Below are 26888 nucleotides of genomic sequence, written 5' to 3' on the forward strand. Positions count from 1 at the left end.
GGTTTCCACTGTCTTGGCAGCACAAGGGGTCTATAAATGCGACATGGCGTTCATCATCCATTCTAGCCAAATCCAACCTCCAAAATCCAAATGGCGCTCCTTCCCTTCGGAGGCTTGCCCTGCGCCCACATGGCGCTTTATGTCCACATGTGGGGTATTTACGGACTCGGGGGAAATTGCTCTAAACATTTTGTGTGTTTTTTTTCTCTTTTAACCCCTTGTGAAAATAATAAATTCAAGGCTAGACCAACATTATAGTGTAAAAAATGTAATATTTCATTTTCACGCCACATTATTCCATATTTGTGCCCGTCACCAGTGGGGTCCATATGCTCACTACACCCTTTGTTACATTCCCTGAGGGGTGTAGTTTCCATAATGGGGTCACTTGTGGGGGGTTTCAACTGTCTTGGCAACACAGGGGCCTTTTAAATGCAACATGGCCCCTCGAAATTCATTCCAGCCAAATCCAGCCTCAAAAAACCAAATGGCGCTCCTTCCCTTTGGAAGCTTACCCTGCACCCGCATGGCACTTTATGTCCACATGTGGGGTATTTCCGTACTCAGGGGAAATTGCTCTACAAATTTTGTGTTTTTTTTTATTTTTTAGCCCCTTGTGAAAATGAAAAAATCAAGACAAGATTAATGATTTAGAGTAAAAATTTAAAACAAATTACACCAAATGTTGGTCTAGCCTTGATTTTTTTCCATTTCCACAAGGGGTTAAAAAAGAAAATAAATGCAAAGCGTGTAGGGTAATTTCCCCTGAGTACGAAAATACCCCACATGTGGACATAATGTGCCATAAGGGCACAGGGCAAGCCACCAAAGGGACAGAGCGCCATTTAGAGGCTGGAATGGAGGATAGAGGCCATGTCGCAATTACAAAGCTCCTGTGCTGCCAGGACAGTAGAAACCCCCCACAAGTGACCCCATTCTGGAAACTACACCCCATAAGGAATCTAACAAGGGGTGCAGTGAGCATATGGACCCCACTGGTAACAGGCACATATGTAGAACATGTGCCGTGAAAATAAAAAATACAATTTTTTTCATTTTCACGTCCCAAATATGGCCGTCACCAGGGGGCCATATCCCCGCTGCCCCCCTTGTTAGATTCCTTATGGGGTGTAGTTTCCAGAATGGGGTCACTTGTCGGGGGTTTCTACTGTCCTGGCCGCACAGAGGCTCTGTAATTGCATCATGGCATCCTCTAATGGGAATGGCGGCCATACCTATTTAGCTGGGGAAAAAGGGACAATTCTAATTTATTTGGGGGTATTAGGCCAACTATTGGTTTATAAGGTTTAAAATGACAGGTGTCAATCAAATTCAACTTGTGTTGATCCAGAGGAAGGCAAAAACCCCTCGTAAGGCAGACGACAGTAGCCTCATCACAGGGAAAAAATTCCTTCCCGACTCCATAATGGCGATCAGAATAATCCCTGGATCAACGTGACCCCTGAAATAGGAATAAGGGACAGAATTTAGATAATGTAGAACCCCAGTGACGTGTGGTGCGCCTTGAAGCAATCCAGTATGCAGAGGCCAGGGTGATCAGGACAGGTGTCACACTGGAAAATGGTGTCCTTCCTGATCCCCCTGTTACGCCACACTCCGCACTTCTTCTGGGGTCTCCTGTTCTCCAGTGTGGGGGACGTCACCTGGAAAATGTTGTCCTGGTGCGATACGGGGTCCTTGATATCCAGAAGCGCTGGGTCCGCTCCATGGCTGCTAAATATTAGGGCTCTATTACTACTTCTGATATGTTCGGAATCGTGCCGCAAGCTACAGGGCAGCGAGGGACCGGAAGAGGGGGTGCTGGTATAAAAGTTATCCCCGTACAGGTGGTGACCTTTATCCAGCAGTGGGAAGATCAGTTCCCGAACGATCTCCCCACTAACTCAGAGGATGGGGGGGGGGGGCATCTGGGGGCTGGATTTGGGTGTCCCTTCCTTCATACACTCTAAGTGCACGTGCACACTGCGGAATGGCGAAGGATAACCCTTTGTGCATTCCGCAGCTGGCACCCACCGGCAGACTGATGCGGGCGCGCGTCTCCGTCCGTGTCATAGACTCCATTCTATGCACGGGCGGATTCCGCTCTCCGTCAAATGTGTTCATTCTTTGGACGGACGATGGAATCCGCCCATGCATAGGATGGAGTCTATGACACGGGTGGAAACGCGCGCCTGCATCAGTCCGCCGGCGGGTGCCAGCTGCGGAATGCACAAAGGGTTATCCTTCGCCATTCCGCAGTGTGCACGTACCCTAAATCTGTAAGAGTACCCTGAGGTACGCTCACAGAGTTTGTAGAATTTCACGCCATACCGTCATCTCTTATTGGGACGGTACTGGCGGAAAAGACGTGTCTGGGGGGCAGCGTACGCTACGCTACCCCCAGATACGTCATTGGATGATGAGGATGAATGGAGGAACAAAGGACCCCCCCATTCATCGTCACTGGCTGTTTCGGTGTCGGAGGCAATAATAGCGTATGCGTCCAACAGCGAAAACACCCTGGGGGTCATCTTTATACGGGGATTGGTATATGGGGTATGTAGACGCGGAAAACCGCAACCGCCGTAATAACATTCGGGTGCGGGGGATCCCTGAGTCTGTCAAGCCCCAAGATCTCATGCATACACTCCAGGGCATTTTTAACCCACTGCTGGGAAAGCCTCCATCGGCACCCCTGGAAATGGACCGTGCACATAGGACTCTCGGCCCCCCCAGCAATGATCCTGCTAGACCCCGGGATGTGGTGTGCAGGATACACTATTTCCAGATCAAGGAAGCTATAATGCGCAAGGCAAGAGATCGGGGGCCTATAGACTTCAATGGGGCAGCTGTCCAGTTACTCACAGATCTATCCCGCACGACTTTGGCTAAGAGAAGAGCGCTCCGCCCACTGCTTGCTGTGCTTTGGGATCGAAATGTCTCCTACTCGTGGGGGTACCCTTTTCAGTTGCAGATCCGGCACCCGGCGGGCAACGTCCACCTCCGTACACCATCTGACCTCCCAGCGGTGCTAGAGACTTTGGACCTTCCCCGAGTTAGTATCTCAGAGTGGCCATTCCATCCGCCGCTTCCCCAAGGAGCTGGGCCAGATCGTCCTGGTCCCCGAAGGCCTCCACCGGAAAGGAGGCGCAGGCGGCGATCTCCAGAACCACCTCCGGCTGACCTGTGAAGACAGGCCTCGTGCTGCCTCCTGAAACTGGCCGTGGATTGACCTACCCCGGGCTTGCCGGCCACTAATTTGTGATTGCCTGTGGGGTGACCTGATGCCTACTTCCCCTGCGAGCTCCTACCCCCCTATCCCATTCCCTTCTTCGCCCTTCCTGGTCCTCTCCTCCCTTCCTTCCCTCCCTAATTCCTCCCCTTCCCTTTCCTTCCCTAATTTCCCTTACCTCTAGGCACCCTACGGCGCTGGATGGGACTCTGTGCATACTGCAGCATGGGACCTAGCCTCGGGGGGCTGATATGCCCTGGCCTCCCTATAATATTGGGGGTGGGTTGGGGGACGCCACGGCTTCCTTTTGTTGTCTGTTGGGGAGTTTAGGGGATCTCGATTCCTCTTATAGGATCATGGGGTGGTTGCTGTGCGTGCGGGCCGCGCGCCGGCGTCGCCACCGCTGGTCTTCACCTTGCTATCCCTCATGCTGGTGGCATCGCCTGCGCTCGGCGCCTGCGAGCGCAGCGTTTTCATTGGTGTTTTGTCTCCCTGTTCATGTCCTGGTTTATGCATTGTCTCCCACAACTTAGTCCAACTCTGCTCTTGTAGAAAATTAGTTTCTTGTTATTACTGTTTCTGAATTTCCAATGTTCGGGCGGTGAGGTGCTGGAGACGTACGGTATATTTCTATCTGCCTCTCCAGTCACTTCCCACATAGTTCACCTGAAGTGTTTGAGATAAACACAGTTACACGTTAGTGTATTTCTTTTCTTCCGTCCTTAGTGGATTGAGGCGGACAGATTGCCTACTTTTCTGTCCTTATCCTTCCCTCTTTCCTCCTTACTCTTCTTTCTTCCGGGTAATTGAGGACCCTTCCCTTCGGGCCTCCCTGGTTGCCTCCTCTATCACCTCCTCTTCTTCCTCTTTCTCTTATCCTCTTTTTCCCTCCCCCCTCCCAGCTTACCCCCCACAATGAATTCCCTCCAGATCACTACACTGAATGTCAGGGGCTTTAACAAACCTGAGAGGCGTTCGCAGATACTTTACCATATGCACAAAAAGAGGGCACACATCTTGTTGCTCCAGGAAACCCACTTCAAAACGGGACATGTCCCGTCTATACCTAATCGATACTACAGTCAGTGGTTTCACAGTACTAATGCAAATGCCAGAACGAAGGGAGTGAGCATAGCTCTACATAAATCGTTACCTGTATCCGTACTAGATACTTGCATTGACCCGGAGGGACGGTACCTTTTCCTAAAGCTCCAACTGGCTGAGAGAGTGTTCACCATTGCTAATTTTTATCTCCCCAACCAGAACCAGGTCCGGATGGGACGGCGATATCTCAGGGAGCTAACTCGTTTTGCTGATGGCCTCCTGATTACTGCAGGAGACTTTAATCTGGTGTTGGACCGTCGGGTGGACTCCTCCTCGGGCAGATCCTCCATCTCTCCTACCCAGCTACGTGCTCTCAAACGGTCGCTTTTTGACAACAGGCTGGTGGACGTGTGGCGGATACTTCATCCCGGGGTAAGAGACTATACGTACTATTCCTCGGTTCACGACTCTTATAGTCGGATAGATTTCTTCCTTATCGATCATCACCTGCTTTCCTGGCGCCCTTCGACATCCATAGACCCGATACTGTGGGCGGACCACTCCTCGGTATCCTTGTCCCTTCCCCTCCCCAATCAGACACCACGGGAGGGGTCCTGGCGCCTCAACCCTAACCTCCTGAAAGATGTAGTGTGCCAGGCTAATATCAAGACCGCCATAACTGACTTCCTGAATAATCACAGGGCAGATGAGACACCTTTACCCACCCAGTGGGAGGCACTCAAGTGTGTGCTCCGGGGGGGTCCTTATTCAAAATGGTGCCAGACTAAAACGCGCCCATAGTGCTAAAATTCAGGCCCTGCTCGCCAAGATACAGCAGGACGAGTTAGCCCATAAGCAATCCCTGAACCCTAAGGTCTTGGCGTCATTGCTGGAGGCTAGAACTCAATTGAAGGCCCTAATTGATCAAAAATACGCCCGCTTCCGGGAACGACTACGTCGTTTCTACTATGAACAATCCAACAAATGCGGCGCGCCCTTGGCCAGATTTCTCCACCCCAAAACGGGCAGCTCCTTTGTACCCTCTATTGCCGCGAAACATGGCACTACGCACGACCCCACAGACATTGTCGCAGTCTTTCGGGAGTACTACCAGACCTTATATAATCTTAAAGGGCCACTGCATGATATGGATGATGACACCTTCTGAGCAAAAGTGGACTCATATGTCACTTCCACGGCACTACCTACTCTCTCCGGGGAGGAAGCGGTCGCATTGGATTCCCCATTCTCTGAGGCCGAATTGGCATTAGTCATTAAGAATACGCCCAATGGGAAGAGCCCGGGACCGGACGGGTTTACTGCCCCATTCTACAAATTGTTTTCTTCCTTGCTCACCCCTTTTCTAACCCGGGTCTTTAACTCTATCTCCCCTTCCTGCTCTTTCCCCTCCCAATCCCTGATGGCCACTATTGTAGTACTCCCGAAACCCGGCAAGGACACGTCCTTGTGCGCTAGTTATCGTCCAATATCATTGATAAACTCTGATATAAAATTTTTCTCTAAAATGATCGCGAGTAGACTGGCACCATTGCTCCCTGCTGTTATTCATACCGATCAAGTGGGCTTTGTCCCCCGCAGTTATGGCTCTGTATGATGGCCCCACAGCTAGGGTTAAAGTCAATGGCCTTTTCTCGACTCCTCTGTCGATCGCAAACGGGACACGACAGGGCTGCCCGCTGTCCCCGCTGCTCTATGTTTTAGCTATGGAACACTTGGCGGTGGCTTTGCGGGCATCCCCCGATATTTCGGGTATCCGTCTGGGGGGCTCCCATTATAAGGCAGCGCTCTATGCGGATGACCTGTTACTCTACGTATCCGACCCAGCTGTGTCCATTCCTGCGATCCTCAGAGAATTTGACCTGTATGGCCAAGTTAGCAACTTCAAGGTGAATTACTCAAAGACTGAAGCCTTGAATGTCTCCCTCCCGCCACCCTGGTGCGGTAACTCCGCGACTCAGCTTCCTTTAAGTGGCAACCTCGAGCCCTCAAGTACCTAGGGGTGTGGGTCCCCACGGACCTGACTTCCCTATTCTCCCTTAACTCCCCCCCCCTGTTGGCCTGTACGAAAACGGACTTATCAAACTATAACCGTGCCTGCCTCTCCTGGTTTGGTAGGATTAATGTCCTTAAGATGGATGTCCTCCCTAGATTCCTGTATTTTTTTCAGGCCCTACCGGTTTGCATCCCGAGCATTTTTCTGAAACAATTACAAACCCTCTTCCGCAGGTTTGTCTGGGGCCCAGTGCGCCCGCGCATTAAGTACAAAACGCTTACGCGGACTAAACAGAACGGCGGCGCCGGCCTTCCCGATTTTTCCCTGTACAGCAAGGCCTGTATATTGCTGCGCCTGGTTGACTGGTTTCATAGAGCCTCTGATAAACAATGGGTTGCGGTTGAGGGGGCGCTGTCCCCTATACCTCTTCGGTCCTTGCCCTGGATATTCCCTGTACATCGCCCTCCGTTGGCTTCCTTCCCCCCACTCACTAGATACTTTTTACAGGCTTGGGACAGACTTCTCCCACTTTACAATCTCTCACGCCGCCCGGGGCTCATGAGCCCCCTATTTGGGGACCCGGCTTTCCCTCCAGCCTGTGACCGACCCACCTTTTTGCTCTGGTCGGCCTCGGAGGGCGCCAGGATCAGCCAGGTTCTAGGGTCAGCAGCTGTGATCCAGCCATTGCAGGAGTTACAAGATCTCTGCCCGGGGAGGAGGCTGTCCTGGTTGGAGTATGAACAATTAAAGGCATACCTGGCCCGATACTTTCCGGGGGGTATTCATATCGCTGAGCAAACTGAGCTAGAATCTTTGCTCCTGCAACCGTCACCTCCGGAAAAAGCCATCTCCCAACTATATCGCCTCCTACTGGCTAAGGATGCGGACCAGATCCTGCCTTATATCTCGGCCTGGGAACGGGAACTCTGTGTTACACTCTCTGAGCCAGACCTGGTGAAAATATTCACTCTCACGCATAAGTGGCCTTTGGCCTGCCATGCTCAGGAGAAGAATTTTAAAATTCTAACGCGATGGTACCGATGCCCCTCCCTGCTCCACAAGGTATATCCAAACGTCCCTGATACGTGCTAGCGCTGCATGACTGCTGTGGGATCTATGCTTCATATTTGGTGGGATTGCCCCACGCTGCGACCCTTTTGGGAGGCAGTCTTCGAGATCTATAATGTAGTTACAGATAAAGATGTGGCCCCCTCTCCTGCCTTGGCCTTGCTTTCTCTGGTTCCCAGCCCCTCTTCTGCTGCCAAGAAGGGTCTGCTGCGCCACTTTTTGACGGCAGCTAGAACTGTCATCCCTAGACATTGGAAGTCCACGGTAGCACCTTCCATTGCTGAGTGGGTTCTCGAGATGGACTTTATTTACCGAATGGAGTCCTTGACAGCGGAGGAGCAGGGCCGCAGCAAAAAGGTGGAGCTCACCTGGCTCCCATGGCTCACTTTTAAGGCAGACGCTTCTCTGGCACGATGGTTGGCATCGCAGCCCTCTTTTGGCAATCTATATATACTCCTGACACTCTGGGGAGATTTCAGGTGGGTGTTCCTCCCCGCTCCTCCCCTCCTTTCCCCATCCCCCTTCCGTCCTTCCGTCCTTCCCCCTCTCCCCTCTTTTCTTTCTCTTTTCTTTCCTTCTTGTTTCTTCTTCACTTCCTACATCTTTTCTCTCACTCTGTTCTTGCAAGTATATTCGCTTGTTATTGTTGTAGCTTATGTATCTCCATTAGGTCACTAGGTGACCCTTTACACTAGCATCTGTTTCGCTATGCTTAGGTGACGTTTCTTTGCCTATGCTGTTTGTTAGAGAACTCGTTACCTCCTGACTGCCTCTTTATGGAGATCGCACAAGCCTAGCTACCTGGCTTTTCATTGCATTTTTGTCTATTTTACTTATTTGTTTATTCTTTCCTTACTTATTTTTATGCTGATATCTTCGTTGCTTAGGATTACTCTATTTCCTCTTTGCTTGCTCTGTTGTGAAAAACTGTTAATAAATCTTGATTTACAAAAAAAAAAAAGGGTACCTGTCACAAAGTTAATGTCTCCAGAGCGGTTTTCAGATGCAGATGCTGCTGGGAGATTGGATTACCATGTTTTTTATTTTTGAACTGTTCTGGTGTGGGACATATCCAAAGCAATCTAAGGTACTACAGGCAGCTGTGTCTGCATCCTGCCCCAGAGACATTAGTCAAACAACGCACATGAGGGGAGATTTATCAAAAATGGTGTAAAGTGAAACTGGCTCAGTTGCTTCTAGCAACCAATCAGATTCCACTTTTCATTCCTCACAGACTCTTGGGAAAATGAAAGGTGGGATCTGATTGGTTGCTAGGGGCAACTAAGCCAGTTTCACTTTACACCATGTTTGATAAATCTCCCCCATGGTCTTATCACACGTCTCACATTTCATTTACACACATTCATTTTTCATCCAATGCCATTCTCATCAATTTTGTTTTTCCACAGTTTTTGTTTCTCACTAAGTGTAGATATCGTTCCGAGTAACTGATTTCATTGTGATGTATTGATCAATGTGGCCAGTGACTCAAGTTTTCCTTTCCGTCACCTGGTGGTAGATGTCTGGATTCTACAAGTATTGGTCTCTTTTCATGAATATAGAAATTGAACCCATGGACCCTTTCTTGACAACAGGCCATCCATGCTTGGACTTGAGATTGGACTCAAATGTTGAGAACATTTTATGTATATGTTGTAAATAACTCATTGTTTCAGTTGTATATAGTCCCAGTTTCCACATTGTACCATTCCTATAGGAAGACTGACTCATGGTTCCTAAGGGTATTTTTTTAGAAAAACTTTTTAAAGCTGTTCCAATGTCCCATGGGGGTGGGAGTCCTGTGCCCTCTAACTATAAGGGTATATTACATTTAAGCGTTTTGCCATATTTTTTTATATTGAGTGCTTAAAAAAACATGGGCAATCACTCTTCCTTTAATTTGTCTAAGAAGCGTGTTTGTTTACAGCTTTGTTAACTTCAATATTGTTTGGTGATTGTTATGTTGGTGTAAACACAATAACACTGTAACCATGATAACACATTTCCATTATACCCTGGTTGGCAGCTGATGGTGGTCACTAGCTAACATGTATTGATGGCCACTCTGATAGGTTCATGTATTTAATATATTAAAGAGGTTGCCCAAGAAAAATTCACTTATACTCTATCAACAGGATAGGGGGAAAGTAGGAGTCTGTGGGGGGTCCAACCTCTGTACCCTCTGCCAATCTCTGTATCGGGCCTCGACAACTCCGGAAAAGCGACCCGCGGCTCTATTCATTCCTACAGAGCTGACAGAAAGAGCCAAGTACAGCGCTCTTCTGGTGTACCCGTCACTCTATAGAAATAAATAGAGACGCAGGTCTTGTGCTGGACCTGCGGCCTTATTCATAACAGAGCTGGCGGGGCCCGATACAGCGAGATCGGCGGGGGGTACTGAAATAGGACTCCTCCGACCTCCGAAGTATGCATATGATATGGCTGCACAATACTGGTATGCAACGGTGTTATTTGCGCATGCGCCTATCCTAATGAAGATAGCTGAGCACCATCTTACCATCTTATCAACGACCATATGTGTATCTGCGCATGCGCATTACCCTTGATAGCCGCTATGGACTACACATGCTGTTTTTTTTTTTTTTTTTGCACTGCTCACCAGTCGACGTGGTACAAGTGCCCATGTATGTGTGCCTTGGCACAAATTGGTCCGTTTGTGCTGCTGTCCTTTACTTATTTGTTGGGTTATTGGGTATATAGCCAGTACATTTGGCTGCGCATGCGCACTGCTTCTAGCACACGTCACAGGCATTATATTGGCTTCAATCTAGCTGTTTACGGCATGGGATCCCCTTCCTCCTTAGTAGGGATATACAGGTTGGTAAGAATACAGCTGTTAATTATGTGTAATTATGATAATATATAAGCAAGCCTCCTATAGGCACTCTGTACACCTAAAGAAGTTCCGGGATTGGGGCGTAACATGTAGGGCATTTCTGGACCACTAACAGCTGAGTCATAGCCCATGGGGAGATGTCCATATAGCTAGCACTGTTTCTTTTGGGTATTTGGTTTTCACATTTGGCTGTATAATATCTATACGCTGTGAGTCATTTATTGTCTGATTATGCACTTTGTCATGTGATTGTATGTGGATACTGATGTTTACCAGAAGTTATCCTTATTTTTTTTTTTTTTACCTAGTATTTAATAGGTTGTTTGTTGGTTGCATGGACCGTTCACATTGCACGAATTCCTCCAGTACGGGAATACTTTAAGTGTTGTTAATTTAGTATTATATGACATACACTGTTTCTCCCTTGTGGTTATTGTCTATTTATGGTATGTCATTCTATAAGCACCCGGTACATGTGCAGTTTGCTCTGTTTAGTTCTTTGCTCTAGGGTTTGGAATGTCTATGGAGGCGTGAAACCTCCCAGAAATACACAATAAAGGTCAGATAATTTAGATCGGCAACTCTATGAGTACTATTACACGGAGCGATAATCGGCCGAATCTGGCCAATTATCGTTCCATGTAATAAAGACAACGATCAGCCCATGATTGTTGTCATCGGCTGATCGTTGATATAGGTACTCACCTATAATCGTCGGGCGCCGACTGCGCACCGCTACGTGTAATATCGGTGCGCGGCTGACGATATGGAAAGAGGAATACATACCTATCCAGGATGTAGGGCTCCTCTTCCTCTGAGCTTCTCACCGGGTCCCGCGCGCTCTGGCTTCACAGTGGCCTGTCTCAGCTGACAGGCTGCTCGGCCAATCACAGGCCGGGACCGCCACGGCAAGTGCTTGGCTGAGTGGCCTGTCAGCTGAGACAAGCCGCTGTGAAGCTGGAGTGCGCGGGCCCCTGGGAGAAGCACAGAGGAAGAGTAGCCCTGCAACCTGGATAGGTATGTATACAGTTTAAACAAAGGCTGCAAGGACATCGGTAAAGATGTCCCTCCAGCCCTTGTTAAACGATTATCGGCCTATGTAATAGGCCCAGAAAACGAGCGCTGATCTAGCAGATCGGCGCTCGTTTAGAGGTATTATCGGGCCCCCATCGGCCCGTGTAATACCACCCTATGTCCCAGCACTGTACCCACCCCCACCTGCTCCTAACCAGGAAGTAAGCGGGGAGGAAGTGGTGCCGATTTGAATTATCAGAAGATGAGGCAACCCGTTTAAGAATAATTATGGTTATATACTGAAAATAATTATACTAAATGTCTAGAGCAGCATGTCTAGACATTTGGCCACTTTATTGCTGCTATACCATCACAAAATAAAATTAAGAAACCTGTAAAGTACTTACAAAATAAATATCGGTCACAGGCACCTCATCATCTTCCTCAGATAGTTGACTGCCTGTTTCTTCACATGGACATGGCCTCTCTGCACACCCTGATGCCTCACTGTAGAGTGAAATGGTTGCAATAAAAACTTTGCCGGAAAAAAAACAATTCCTGCATATCCTATGTATATTGGCAGGACAAACTAATTAGACAGGACAACCCTTGTAAAAGAATAAAAAGAAATTTTTATTCCCTTTGGGGCAAAAAAACATTCATTTGGATGTTATTTCTTACCCATGCTTCTCCTCCTCTAGTAGAATGATAGGATTAGATTGTGTGGGCTCCACCTTAACTGCAACCTGATGAATGCTTTCCTCTGCTTGGGTCTCCTCATAGGTTCTAAACAGAAACACAATGTATAAAACACAGAGCTTAACAACAGTTTCTCCAACAATGTTTAGTAAAAGTGTTTGTCATAGTACTGGCGCAGAAAAGGGGTACAACGGTACCCCTTTGCACTTACAATTACACATTGCACTTAAAAGTATCACTGTCATTATAACTTTCAAAATCTAAATTAACAGTAGATGTCATATAAAGCAAGTTTGCAACTTACATTTATTATTTTGTTGTTGTTGTTATCATGCTGTAAAACAAATCTGAACAAGCTATTGTCTCCCATATAGTTATTACTGTACCAGTGTGATGAATATTCCTGTGTGCATGAGTATATGTCATGTTATGTATTTATAGAGATTTAATAAAGCAGTACATTTTCAGATTGAATCTGTCCTTATTAAGGTTTTATCCCTTCAATCCCTTAGTGACCACTGATATGGCTTTCTACAATGGTCAATACTGGTCCTTATTTTGATCCCATAGGCTTTTCACAGTGCTATCAGAATAAGTGTTCCTGGGCCGGTATCTCAAGGGATCAGCTGTCAGTGTGACATGATAAAATAACCCCCCACCGGCTGTGTAAAAAAAACAAAAAACTAAAACATAAAAAAGCACCAGAATTGCTGTATTTTGTCAATCCACCTTAGAAGAAAAAAAGTATTAAAAGAGATCAAAAAGTCATATATTGGTATCAATAAAATTGCCTCTATATAAAGTAACTTTTAATAGATATGCATTAGCCCTTAGAGGCATGGATGAAGAAATCCCGGCACTCGCAACTGTAATTTCATATATGATGTTTTATTGTGTGAAAGCTGCACGCTGGAACGCGTGCAGCTTTCACGCAATAAAACATCATATATGAAATTACAGTTGCGAGTGCTGGGATTTCTTCATCCTTGCTACTGAACATTGCTACATGCACCGCAGGTTGGTAAGAATACAGCTGTTAATTATGTGTAATTATGATAATATATAAGCAAGCCTCCTATAGGCACTCTGTACACCTAAAGAAGTTCCGGGATTGGGGCGTAACATGTAGGGCATTTCTGGACCACTAACAGCTGAGTCATAGCCCATGGAGATGTCCATATAGCTAGCACTGTTTCTTTTGGGTATTTGGTTTTCACATTTGGCTGTATAATATCTATACGCTGTGAGTCATTTATTGTCTGATTATGCACTTTGTCATGTGATTGTATGTGGATACTGATGTTTACCAGAAGTTATCCTTACTTGTTTTTTTTTCTACCTAGTATTTAATAGGTTGTTTGTTAGTTGGTTGCAAGGACCGTTCACATTGCACGAATTCCTCCAGTACGGGAATACTTTAAGTGTTGTTAATTTAGTATTATATGACATACACTGTTTCTCCCTTGTGGTTATTGTCTATTTATGGTATGTCATTCTATAAGCACCCGGTACATGTGCAGTAGGGATGCACGATGCACCGAAATATCGATACTACTATCGATATTTCGGGCAAAAAAACGGTTCGATACCAGGATTTCCTGGTATCGAAACTTTAAGTTAAGCTGAGAACACGGTGGGCGGCTAGCTGAGCGCCGGCCGTGTTCTCTATGTGCCTCCCCCTGCCCCCTGCAGTCTCCTCCTCTGCTCTCCCTCCCTCCACTCCCATTGGCGCCATTTTCAAATAGCCGGCACTTAGCTATTGCTAGTGCCGGCTATTTAAGTATATAGATGCCGCTGTCACACTGACAGCGGCATCTGACCCCTCCTGAGCCCGCTCCATATACAGCGAGGGTCGGCTACTGTGTGTAACAGACCCCCGCTGCTGGTGTCTCTCTGATAACACAGTCCGGCTCCGCCAGACTCTGTTATCAGAGAGATGATTTATGCAGAGGAGCCGGAGCTGCACGGACGAGAGCGGCTGGAGAGGGAGAGCGGGAGAGGAGGACGGAGGAGAAGGCTGGAGGGAGAGCGGGATGTCCGGGAGAGAGGACGGAGGAGAGGGAGAGCGGGAGGTCCGGGAGAGAGGACGGAGCTGCACAGAGGAGAGCGGCTGGAGAGGGAGAGCGGGAGGTCACGGAGAGAGGAGGACGGAGAAGGCTGGAGGTGGGGAGGATTAAGAGGGAGAGCGGGGGTCTGTGAGATCCGGGAGAGGAGGCCGGGGGAAGTGCAGCACATGTGAGGATCCAGCCGGCTGGCAGGTGGGGGAGGTGGCCGGGACTAAGAGGAGCAGATAAGATCGGCTGTAGTGTGTGGGATCCTGTGTAACCTCCTCTTCTCTTCCTCCGCAATCTTGGTAACTGGTGCAGCAGAGCTGTCTTAGTGATAGCTGATGCAGCAGAGCCGTCTTAGTGATAGCTGATGCAGCAGAGCCGTCTTAGTGATAGCTGATGCAGCAGAGCCGTCTTAGTGATAGCTGATGCAGCAGAGCCGTCTTAGTGATAGCTGATGCAGCAGAGCCGTCTTAGTGATAGCTGATGCAGCAGAGCCGTCTTAGTGATAGCTGATGCAGCAGAGCCGTCTTAGTGATAGCTGATGCAGCAGAGCCGTCTTAGTGATAGCTGATGCAGCAGAGCCGTCTTAGTGATAGCTGATGCAGCAGAGCCGTCTTAGTGATAGCTGATGCAGCAGAGCCGTCTTAGTGATAGCTGATGCAGCAGAGCCGTCTTAGTGATAGCTGATGCAGCAGAGCCGTCTTAGTGATAGCTGATGCAGCAGAGCCGTCTTAGTGATAGCTGATGCAGCAGAGCCGTCTTAGTGATAGCTGATGCAGCAGAGCCGTCTTAGTGATAGCTGATGCAGCAGAGCCGTCTTAGTGATAGCTGATGCAGCAGAGCCGTCTTAGTGATAGCTGATGCAGCAGAGCCGTCTTAGTGATAGCTGATGCAGCAGAGCCGTCTTAGTGATAGCTGATGCAGCAGAGCCGTCTTAGTGATAGCTGATGCAGCAGAGCCGTCTTAGTGATAGCTGATGCAGCAGAGCCGTCTTAGTGATAGCTGATGCAGCAGAGCCGTCTTAGTGATAGCTGATGCAGCAGAGCCGTCTTAGTGATAGCTGATGCAGCAGAGCCGTCTTAGTGATAGCTGATGCAGCAGAGCCGTCTTAGTGATAGCTGATGCAGCAGAGCCGTCTTAGTGATAGCTGATGCAGCAGAGCCGTCTTAGTGATAGCTGATGCAGCAGAGCCGTCTTAGTGATAGCTGATGCAGCAGAGCCGTCTTAGTGATAGCTGATGCAGCAGAGCCGTCTTAGTGATAGCTGATGCAGCAGAGCCGTCTTAGTGATAGCTGATGCAGCAGAGCCGTCTTAGTGATAGCTGATGCAGCAGAGCCGTCTTAGTGATAGCTGATGCAGCAGAGCCGTCTTAGTGATAGCTGATGCAGCAGAGCCGTCTTAGTGATAGCTGATGCAGCAGAGCCGTCTTAGTGATAGCTGATGCAGCAGAGCCGTCTTAGTGATAGCTGATGCAGCAGAGCCGTCTTAGTGATAGCTGATGCAGCAGAGCCGTCTTAGTGATAGCTGATGCAGCAGAGCCGTCTTAGTGATAGCTGATGCAGCAGAGCCGTCTTAGACAGATATCACTAACTTTATTTTTAACACAATAAAATAAAAAAATAGTCCAAAAATTGGTATCACTGTAATAGTGCAGGGGTATTATATTTCTACCACTGTATTTTGTTTTGTTTTTTTATACTTTACTAAGTATCGAACTGGTATTGAGTATCGAAATAAAAAAGTTAGTATCGGTATCGAACTCAAAATTCTGGTATCGTGACATCACTAATGTGCAGTTTGCTCTGTTTAGTTCTTTGCTCTAGGGTTGGGAATGTCTATGGAGGCGTGAAACCTCCCAGAAATACACAATAAAGGTCAGATAATTTAGATTGGCAACTCTATGAGTACTATTACACGGAACGATAATCGGCCGAATCGGCCCTATCTGGCCAATTATCGTTCCATGTAATAAAGACAACGATCAGCCGATGATCGTTGTCATCGGCTGATCGTTGATATAGGTTCTGACCTATAATCGTTGGGCGCCGACTGCGCACCGCTACGTGTAATTGCCTCTATATAAAGTAACTTTTAATAGATATGCATTAACCCTTAGAGGCAAGGATGAAGAAATCACGACACTCGCAACTGTAATTTCATATATGATGAATCCATAGACATTCCATAGACACCGCACCACAGATGTGACCGGAGTGCCGGTGGTTTTGAAATTTGTTAACCCTTAGAGGACCCGACCAATTAAAATTTTTGCGTTTTCGTTTTTTCCTCCTTGTGCTTAAAAGGCCATAGCACTTGCATTTTTTCACCTAGAAACCCATATGAGCCCTTATTTTTGAGCCACTAATTATAGTGCTTGAAAAGCACTATATTGTAATCCGTATTCTTCTTCTTCTTCTTCTTCTTCCGTTTCTTCTTCCAGCCATTTTTCTGTGCGTAATACAGCCCAAACCGCTTTGTGCACACACTCCGTTCAAAGTGCGTTTCGAAGCCCTCGGTGGTGTGTGGTGTACTATCTATTTTTCGTTTCGATCGGATTTGTCGTTTTTAAGAAATTTACGTTAAACGACCCCAAATTTTCCATAGAAAATAATGGCCCATTGCAAATAATGGCCACACTCTAACCGCTGACAGCCAATCACAGCACATATGCAAATAGCTGAAATATAGCAGCCAATAGGAACTCTAAGGTCTCGTCATGCAATGTATCACACCATCCACAGTCACATGTCCACTATTGGCCAATAGAAGATGTAATATATGGAATGTCCTTAACGATTTTGTCTCCCCGACATGAGTAAGATTGTCATGGTAACCGAGCAATGATCTTTACCATTATAAGTACTCAGATCGCTCTTAAAGGGACCCAGGTCACCCTTAAAGGAACGCAAGTCGCTCTTAAAGGGACCCAAGTCTCTCTTAAAGGGACGGGAGCCATGTCGCTCTTAAAGGGACCCAAGTTGCTCTTAAAGGGACGGGAGCCATGTGGCTCTTAAAGGGACCCAAGTCGTTCTTAAAGGTACCCAAGTCGCTCTTAAAGGGTCCCATGTAGCTCTTAAAGGGATCCAAGTCGCTCTTAAAGGGACGGGACCCAAGTTGCTTCTAAACGGACGGGACACTCCAAAAGGTATGGGACCCATGTAACTCTTAAAGAGACCCATGTCGCTAGAGCGACCTGGGTCCCTTTAAGAGCGGCCAGGGTCCCTTTTAAGAGCGACCTGGGTCCTTTTAAGAGCGAAATATGTCCCTTCAAGAGCGACCAAGGTCCCTTTAAGAGCGGCCCGGGTCCCTTTTAAGAGCGACCTGGGTCCTTTTAAGAGCGAAATATGTCCCTTCAAGAGCAACCAAGGTCCCTTTAAGAGCGAAATTGGTCCCTTTAAGAGCAACCTGGGTCCCTTCTAGAGCAAAATATGTCCCTTTAAGAGCGACCTGGGTCCCTTTAAGAGCAAAATATGTTCCTTTAAGAGCGACCTGGGTCCCTTTAAGAGCGAAATTGGTCCCTTTAAGAGCGAAATATGTCCCTTTAAGAGCGACCTGAGTCCCTTTAAGAGCGAAATATGTCGCTTTAAGAGCAAAATGGGTCCTTTTAAGAGCAACCTGGGTCCCTTTAAGAGTGAAATGGGTCCCTTTAAGAGCAAAATGGGTCCCTTTAAGAGCGATCTGGGTCCCTTTAAGAGCAAAATGGGTCCCTTTAAGAGCGAAATGGGTCCCTTTAAGAACGAAATGGGTCCCTTTAAGAACGAAATGGGTCCCTTTAAGAACGAAATGGGTCCCTTCAAGAGCGACCTGGGTGCCTTTAAGAGCAAAATATGTCCCTTTAAGAGCGAAATATGTCCCTTTAAGAGCAAAATATGTCCCTTTAAGAGCAAAATTGGTCCCTTTAAGAGCGACCTAGGTCCCTTTAAGAGCAAAATGGGTCCCTTTAAGAGCGATCTGGGTCCCTTTAAGAGCGCAATATGTCCCTTTAAGAGCAAAATGGGTCCTTTTAAGAGCGACCTGGGTCCCTTTAAGAGCGAAATTGGTCCCTTTAAGAGCGAAATTGGTCCCTTTAAGAGTGAAATTGGTCCATTTAAGAGCGACCTGGGTCCCTTTAAGAGCGAAATTTGTCCCTTCAAGAGCAAAATATGTCCCTTTAAGAGCAAAATGGGTCCTTTTAAGAGCAAACTGGGTCCCTTTAAGAGTGAAATGGGTCCCTTTAAGCGTGAAATTGGTCCCTTTAAGAGCGATCTGGGTCCCTTTAAGAGCAAAATGGGTCCCTTTAAGAGCGAAATGGGTCCCTTTAAGAGCGAAATGGGTCCCTTTAAGAGCGACCTGGGTCCCTTTAAGTGCAACGGGGGCCCTTTAAGAGCGATCTGGGGCCCTTTAAGAGTGAAATTGGTCCCTTTAAGAGTGATCTGGGTCCCTTTAAGAGCGAAATAGGTTCCATTAAGAGAGACCTGGGTCCCTTTAAGAGCGACCTGGGTACCTTTAAGAGCGACCTGGGACCCTTTAAGAGTGACCTAGGTACCTTTAAGAGCGACCTGGGTCCCTTTAAGAGCGAAGGGACCCACGTCGCTCTTAAAGTGACCCAGGTCGCTCCTAAAGGGACCCATGTCGCTCTTAAAGGGACGGGAGCCAAGTTGCTCTTAAAGGGATGGGATCCAAGTCGCTCTTAAAGGGACGGCACCCAGGATTAAAGTTAAATGGAAGTCACTGGTAAAGGGGCGCTCTTTTCAAGCACTATGTATTTCCCTGGAAATGCAAATCTAGTTGTACTTTGCAATGACAGGCTGAATTTTTTCATGAAGTACACTGCGAAACCAGAAAAAAATTCTAAGTGTGGTGAAATTGATAAAAAAAACACATTTATTTTATTTAGGGGTTTTTCGTTTTTACACCGTTCGCCCTGGGGTTAAACTGACTTGTTATATATGTTCCTCAAGTTGTTACGATTACGATGATATGTAACATGTATAACTTTCATTGTATCTGAAGGCCTGTAAAAAATTCAAACCATTGTTAACAAATATATGTTCCTAAAAATCGCTCCATTCCCAGGCTTATAGCGCTTTCATCCTTTGGTCTATGGGGCTGTGTCAGGAGTAATTTTTTGCGCCATGAAGTGTTCTTTCTATCGGTACCTTGATTGCGCATATGCGACTTTTTGATCGCTTTTTATTACAATGTTTCTGGATTTGATGCGACCAAAAATGTGCAATTTTGCACTTTGGGATTTTTTTGCGCTTACGCCATTTACCATTTGAGATCGGGAATGTGATAAATTAATAGTTCGGGCGATTATGCACGTGGCGATACCAAACATGTTTGTTTATTTATTTGTTTATTTTTATTTATAACATGGGAAAAGGGGGGTGAATCTGACTTTTATTAGGGGAGGGGGCTTTTTATTAAGAATTTTTACACTTATACACTTATACACTTATACACTTATACTAGAAGCCCCCCTCCCCACTAGAAACCAGGGAAGTGCTGCAGTTAGTAATCGGATGCAGCTGTCAACTTTGACAGCTGCATCCGATTACTCTATTAGCAGGCACGGCGATTGGACCGTGCCCGCTAATAGCTGCGGTCGCGGCCTATGAGCGGCGCCCGAAACCGCGGACCCGCTTTGAACGCGTGGAGGCGGCCCTGGATGTACGGGTATGTCCAAGGTCGCCTAGGGGTTAAAATGCTAAAATAGCAACAGACAATGTAAAGTGCTCACCTCCACAGCACACATATACACAAAAAATACAAAAATAGCCACAGGCCAAATATACACAATGTAGCCTAGATTTTAGCACAATGGCTCACAAAGGAGATCAGCATATACAACTAGATTTGCATTTCCAGGGAAATACATAGTGCTTGAAAAGAGCGCCCCTTTACCAGTGACTTCCAGAGCGCCCCTTTACAAGTGACTTCCAGAGCGCCCCTACCACGTCCGTAGGGGAACAGTGAGCCCTAACTGAACCCAGCCCCTTGTCCCTACCTACTTGGACGTACTGCCCTAGGTGACAGACCCCAACTGGACGGCAGTCCCTATGCTGCTAAGTGCAGGGCCAGACAAGAAGAAAATTCAGCAGTCCAAGTCAAACCAGCAAGGTACGTATAAACCACAAATCAGAACCAAAATCACAGTGAGAAAACAAGCCAGAGGTCAAATCCAAGATAGCAAAACAGTACAAAATCACAATACAAAAGGAATACGGTTTAAATAGGCCAAGGTCAGAAACACTGTCAGGAGCGAGGTACAAAATCAGATAACAAGCCAAAGTCAGGAAACAAGTGCAGAGCTCAGGAACACAGGGAGTCAGAACAAAGACTAATGTTGGTGTAGTCAGGGCCGTATTTGCCATTAGGCACCCGTGGTCCGGTGCCTTTGATGTTGTATCTATTTGCCCCATTGAACGGATTTCGCAAGAAAACACAGACCGCTGGTCCAATTTATGTAAACGTGAGTCGTATTGGATATACAAATTGCAGACATTGATACCTGAAGGTTTAAATGAGTGCATTGAACATATATAGGAACGCATTACCACTTTTGTCCACTAGATGGCATCAAAGCTCTAATATATGACTTCTCGTTTTTAGCTTGAATTTTAATTAAAACTAAAAAATTTTATACACAATCTGTTCCATATCATATATACAGTTGCTATAACCTTGCTAATGTTTCTTACTCACAAAAATTCCCTTTTGAAATGCACCAGAACTTCTACTAGTGACTTTTTCACTTACTACTACACTACTCCAGCTTTCAGGAATACCGTATCTTTACACCAACGTAGCGTGCTCTGACGTGATGACGTCACACACCAGAAGGATCACTCCGTTCCTCCACACCACTGGAGCCCTGTCTATCAGTCCAGGATGGGGGTTATTGTCCTCCAGCACGGTAAGCAATGAATTCTACCAATATATGAACACAATCATGTTCATTTGAACAGACTACGCACTTTAGTGACTACATACACTTTATGATTAGTCTGTACAATCATTTCTGTGCATGGACTAACCTCTTCATTTATGTGGAGATATATGGCTGTTTATTTACTTTATTGATTTACTGGTAAGAACTGGTTATGAATTCATGGACTTATGATTTATGAACTTTTGAACTTCGGAATCTCATGGACTTATGGGCTGATGAACTTTACATATGTTATTTACATAGTGACAACCTGCCATGTGCTTATATTTGTTTACCTCTGTCTGCCATGTGCTTATATTTCTTTACCTCTGTCTGCCATGTGCTTATATTTCTTTACCTCTGTCTGCCATGCGCTTATATTTGTTTACCTCTGTCTGCCATACGCTTATATTTGTTTACCTCTGTCTGCCATGCGCTTATATTTGTTTACCTCTGTCTGCCATGTGCTTATATTTGTTTACCTTTGTCTCAGGACCTTCTGAGGTCACCGACCAGGAAGCCCAATATAATGTCATTAAGATGTGCCTATATATTGCTCATGTAGTGTCTGCTCTGTATGCTTGATAAAGGCCCATGTTAGACAATATAGGGCCGAAACGCGTTGCAATAAAGAGTATATGTTTACTATGCCATCTACCTCTGGATGATCCCTGGCTGCACCGCTGTGTGCAAATTTGAATACTCCTGCGCTTATTATACCTGGTGTGGATTCGACTCTTGGTCCTGTAATCGGCTGATTACACATCTGCATTTTCTTCTCCCACCGTTGGTGGTGACGTCCCCCAGTACAGCTGCGGAGTACACCCCTTTATGCTGCATATAGAGTTGTGCCTAAATTCTGCACAACCTATCCAGGTGAGTGGACCCCTGTAAGACCCTGCTACCTGTTAGGGTCACGGCGGCGTCCCGTGCTCCGGACCGCCGCCGCACCCTCTCTCCCACATCTGCAGCAGCCGGTGTCCATATGCAGGGACCCGGCGCTGCTGTTGCTTCGGCCCCGGGGGGCGCCTCACCTCACCGCACTCCTGCCCGTCGCTGTGCCGGCCGGCGCACGCGTCCCCGTCTCCTAGGGCGCGCGCGCCGGCTGTCTCAGATTTAAAGGGGCAGTGCGCTCCTAATTGGCTTGAATGTCAATCACTCCCCTATAAGTTCCAGCCCTGCCCCCTTTCAGGTGTTGGAGCCTCTACATGCTTCCCATAGCGTTTGGCCCAGCTCCCTGTTGTTCCTGATTCCTGTCCGCTACCTGGTCCCTAGTTCTTGTTCCTGATTCCTGTCCGCTACCTGGTCCCCAGTCCTTGTTCCTGGTTCCTGCTCCTCTGTCACACTATCGCTCCTGTGTTCAGCCTGTCACCTGCGGCTACGCCTACAGACCTCTGCCAGCACCATCTCCTGCCTACTGCTCCTGCCTTGCCTCGCCTGCTGTCACTAGCAACCAAACCAGGGGTAGCGACCTGGGGGTCGCCTGCCGCAGCAAGCCCATCCCGCCTTGCGGCGGGCTCTGGTGAAAACCAGCGGCCCCTTAGACTCCGCTCCCTGTTTTGTGCCGGTTTTGTCCCGGTTTTGTGCCATCGCTAGTGTCGGCCCAGTGGATCCACTACTCCAGACGTTACACTACCATTCACCTGGTTATCTTTTATTACACGAGGAAGCGCCCCCTGTCCCTTTTTTTCTCTATATCTACAGTACACCCTCCAGGCGGCCATAAAACAAGACATATCGCCCCCGGTCATCTATCTTTTTTTCCCTAATTTCGACCTGCCTGTGTACATATACCGAGACCCCAGATGAATAGGAAGAGAGACTAGAGTGGAAGGATTGTGAAGCCCAAGAGCGAGTAATCCTTGACACAGTATCAGGCGTGCTATGAGATTCCAACAAGCAAACTATCGCTGGGAGATACCTTCTTATTCGGTAAAAAATGGCACACCTTTTAGTCGGGTCCCCCTATCCCCCTCACATTCCATGTTATTATTCTAAGCTCCATTATCTATGTGGATAAAGAGAAAAACAAAACAAAAAAACAACAGACCCTGCAGCGACGGCCCAACCCTCCTCCTCCAAGTCCACCCCCCCATCCCGAACCCCCGAGTAACCCGCTCCACCCAGCCCCCCCCCCCAACCCACTCTGTGACCCATTCCACTTAATGGGTCTTTTAACCTGGCATACCACCCATCACCTGCCGGCACCACTAAACAAAATTATCATGTGTGAGTGCAGGGGTCAACTAACTTATCATGCCTTAAAGCCCTGTGAATCCATCCACTCAGATGCTTCCTCAGTTTTAACAAAGAAGTGGGATTTATCTTGGTATATTACCCTGAGTTTGGCCGGGAACAGCAAGGAGTATTTGACACCGTTGACCTGAAGTCTCTTTTTTTACACCGTAAAAACTAGACCTTTTCTTTTGTGTCTCCATGGCATAGTCAGGATAGGCTGAAATTCTAGATCCCATACATGTCCAGCTTTCATCTTTACCACTTTCCCTTGCGGATCTAAGAATGACCTCTCTGTCCCCTGAGCACATAAGCTTCAGAATGATAGCTCTAGGCCTACCTCCCTGAGGAGGTGCCCTCATTGGGATCCGGTGGGCACGCTCAACACAATAAAATGACGACAGTTTCCCATTGCCCACCGCTTTTCCCAACCACTCCTGGATAAACCTCCCTGTATCTTGGCCCTCAACCCCCTTGGGGAATATGATCAATCGTAGATTTTACCTTCTAGCCCTGTCCTCCATATTAGTCACCTTGTCATTTAGGGTTTTGTTACTGATCAGTAGTTCGTCTAGCTCTTTCCTAATTTTTGCAAGTTCATCTTCTGTAGAAGAAATACGGGACTCTGCTTCAGAACATCTGCCCCTGACTTTCCTTAAGTCTTCCCTAATCAGGGAAACCTCCGCACCCACACCCTCAATCCGAGTAGACAGCCCTTCCACCGAAGAGACACATTTATTAATAGCATCAAAGATGGCTGATAGAGAGGGACCTTCACTTTCACTCATATCTGAGCTACCACTTTGGTCCGCCCTCCTCTCATGGGTGTGGCCAGGGGGATTTTTGCCACCTTTTTTGCTAATTGCTGGGGAGGCAAGGAATTTATCCATCTTCCCAGATCTCTTTGAACTTTCTTTATTGGGACTGACTGCCTTCTTGACTGGCATCTTTTCAGGGCTAGATGTCTCTTCTCCAGAGGAGCACCTCACTACTGATTCTTTGCTTTTACCTTTCCTCTTTCTTACTTTTTCTCCTGCCACCTTTCAGCTTACCCCTTTCCAACAGAAAGTGACAAGCAAAAAACATGCAAGCAGGTGAATATGGTTAATTCACACAAGCACCTAGTAGATTCCAAAGAAGCAACAGACTAAACAGTTCATCGCACTGAGTGTGGAACAAGGGGAAAAAAAGCTCCTCACGCACAGCAACAAAACAGACAGGGCTTAGCTCTTAACTGCAGTCCAGGGCTATGAGCCAAGTCCTTGCTCCATAGATAACTCACTGCTCCAACCCCCAGCCCCTCATCCCCCTCACACATAAGCAGATACAAGCCTGTCTTCAGTTGGTCTGGGCAGCATGGATTCCTTCTGTCATTCCACTCCTCCAGTTCAAATGCTTAGGGTCTGCACAGATGTTGTATAAGTCCCAGGGTCAGCATACACTCGTCTCTTCAGCTAGTCCATACAGCCAAGCATCAGCATGTAGTCAGCATGGACTCCTCTGCAAGGTATCATCAGTGCTCACACATCACAGTAGGGAGCAGCCGCATGGTGCAGGGAGGTGTTGGTGGGAGGAGCACATTCACCTGGCTCCCATCATGCCCCACTCCGAGAAGAGCAACCTTACCACCACAGGCATGCACGTCACTTGGAAGCAAAGCACTTGGTTGAGAGGGAGAGAGCAAACGCAGGATAACCTGAGCTGCCACTGCCTCTTCCCCTGTTTTGTGTACTGGCACTGCAGTCCAAACCACCTACCAGGACACCTCCACATCTTCCTCTGCTTCAACCCCTTTGGGGTCTTTTCCTTCAGCCTCCCCTTCGCCTGCACCATTGTGAGTCTTGTCCCATCAGTTGTCAATATCCCAGGTGTTTATTGCACATGCCCAAGCCTTAAACGGGCACATCTCCAAACTGCTGGCCCTGGAGATGTTGCCGTTTAGGCTTTTGGAGATGCAGGAGGCCGCGCTAAAGCTCATCAGCTTGGGTGATAAGAAGCACAGCGCCTCGGAGGTGATGGACCCCATTTCGCAGCAGAAATGTGGTTGTCGCCACTGCAGCTAGGACCAGGCATGGTCGTGTGTGATAATGGCCATAACCTGGTAGAAGCTCTGGAGCTTGGCTAACTCCAACACATTCCATGCCTTGCTCACATTTTTAATTTGGTAGTGCAACAATTGTTTTCTTTTTTCCCCATTTCCAATTTTTATTAAAAATTTTTATAACAGAAAGAAAAGAGAAAACCAAGTAAAACAAGCTTATGACATGGGTCATATAACAAAAATAAAAATAAAACAGGGGTGGTGTAAAGGGGGAGTTGGATGAGAAAGCAAACCAGGAAAGGGGAAGGGACCTGGGGAAACACATAGTAAAACAAACCAATCATCTTACAATTCGTAAATAGCAGCTTATACAAACCACTGTGTCAGGTAGACTAACAAACGAAGAACCAGAATTTATCAAAAAGGTATTTTGTGGTGTATTTGCCTGGCAAGCAAAAAAGAAAATGGCCAATGATTTAAAAAAAAAAAAAAAGGACTGCCAGAGCCACTGGTGAAAGTGTGCCGCTTGTGGGTACACTTTTGGAAGTCTACCAAAGCCGCTGCTTGCCTCAAAAAATTCCAGCAACGCCTACATTTGCCAAAAAAACGGTTCTTGTGCAACGTGAGCACTGGCTGGAATTCCCCATATTATATACTGTCCAGCATCTGCATATACAGTAATATGGGAAGCTTTGATGGACTACCAGCTACAAAACCCACATGTGCTTCCAATTCAGCTCCCTCAGTTTGTCAACCATGATTGGCCATGGATGGCAGACATATGTGAAGTCTTACGCACATTTGAAAAATCCATCAAGAGGGTCAGCTGAGATGACTCCATAGTCAGCATAACCATCCCACTCCTATGTGTTATGAAAGAATCCCTCATTGCCATAAGGGAGAACGCCTTGCGCACAGAAGAGGCCAGGATAGGAGAAGACTTAAAGGGGTAGTGCGGCGCTAAACAATTATTCACTAAATAACACACATTACAAAGTTATTCAACTTTGTAATGTATGTTATTATAGTGAATGGCCCCCTTCCCCTTGTTTCCCCCCACCCACGCTAGACCCGGAAGTGTAGTGCTCTATACTCACCCGATTCATGTCGACCTTGGCCGCCATCTTGGGGACAATGATGTAATCTTCGGGAGGCCGGCCAAACCGCTCCGACCATCCCTCATGCCGGCCCCCCTCTGCCGCGTCATCAGCTGCTCAGCCGCGATTGGCTGAGCATAACTGTGCTCAGCCAATCGCGGCTGAGCAGCTGATGAAGCCGAGGAAGGGGGGCCGGCAAGAAGGAGGGCTGGTGCGGGGGAAACACGGGGAAGGGGGCCATTCACTAACATAACATACATTACAAAGTTGAATAACTTTGTTAATGTGTGTTATTTAGTGAATAATTGTTTAGCGCTGCACTACTCCTTTAATGGAGCTAGACAGTCAGACCACACTCCTGTCAGCTTCTCAGCACCAATTGTAGGAGGAAGAGGCGGACAAGGACGTGGAGGAGGCTGTCAGCTACACTTGCGAGGGTAGCAGTGAAGTTGGGTACGTCCCAGTGGTTCAGCATAGATGGGGCGAGGAGGGGGTGGAGGAAGAAGAGGAGGAAAGCGAAGTGATGCCGATTCACAGTCTGGCACACATGGCTGACTTCATGTCAGGCTGCTTTTCCCGGGACAAACGTTTTGTCCACATAATAGAGAACAAACATTATTGGA

At 47.3% G+C, this 26888-nt stretch overlaps 1 protein-coding gene across 8 annotated transcripts in view; it reads right to left on the reverse strand.

Annotated features, from left to right (window-relative positions):
• Positions 1-26888, reverse strand: part of PIP5K1C (phosphatidylinositol-4-phosphate 5-kinase type 1 gamma) — a 593211-nt gene that overhangs the window by 181707 nt on the left and 384616 nt on the right. For all 8 annotated transcript variants that reach the window (XM_069962589.1, XM_069962584.1, XM_069962587.1 and 5 more), the window contains 2 exons: positions 11911-12015; positions 11637-11736 (listed from right to left, as the gene is read on the reverse strand). In XM_069962589.1, the coding sequence (XP_069818690.1) occupies positions 11637-11736; positions 11911-12015 (205 nt within the window). The remainder of the gene's footprint in view (positions 1-11636; positions 11737-11910; positions 12016-26888) is intronic.

Source organism: Dendropsophus ebraccatus, chromosome 3 (genome assembly GCF_027789765.1).
Source record: "Dendropsophus ebraccatus isolate aDenEbr1 chromosome 3, aDenEbr1.pat, whole genome shotgun sequence".
Taxonomy (NCBI): Eukaryota; Metazoa; Chordata; class Amphibia; order Anura; family Hylidae; genus Dendropsophus; species Dendropsophus ebraccatus.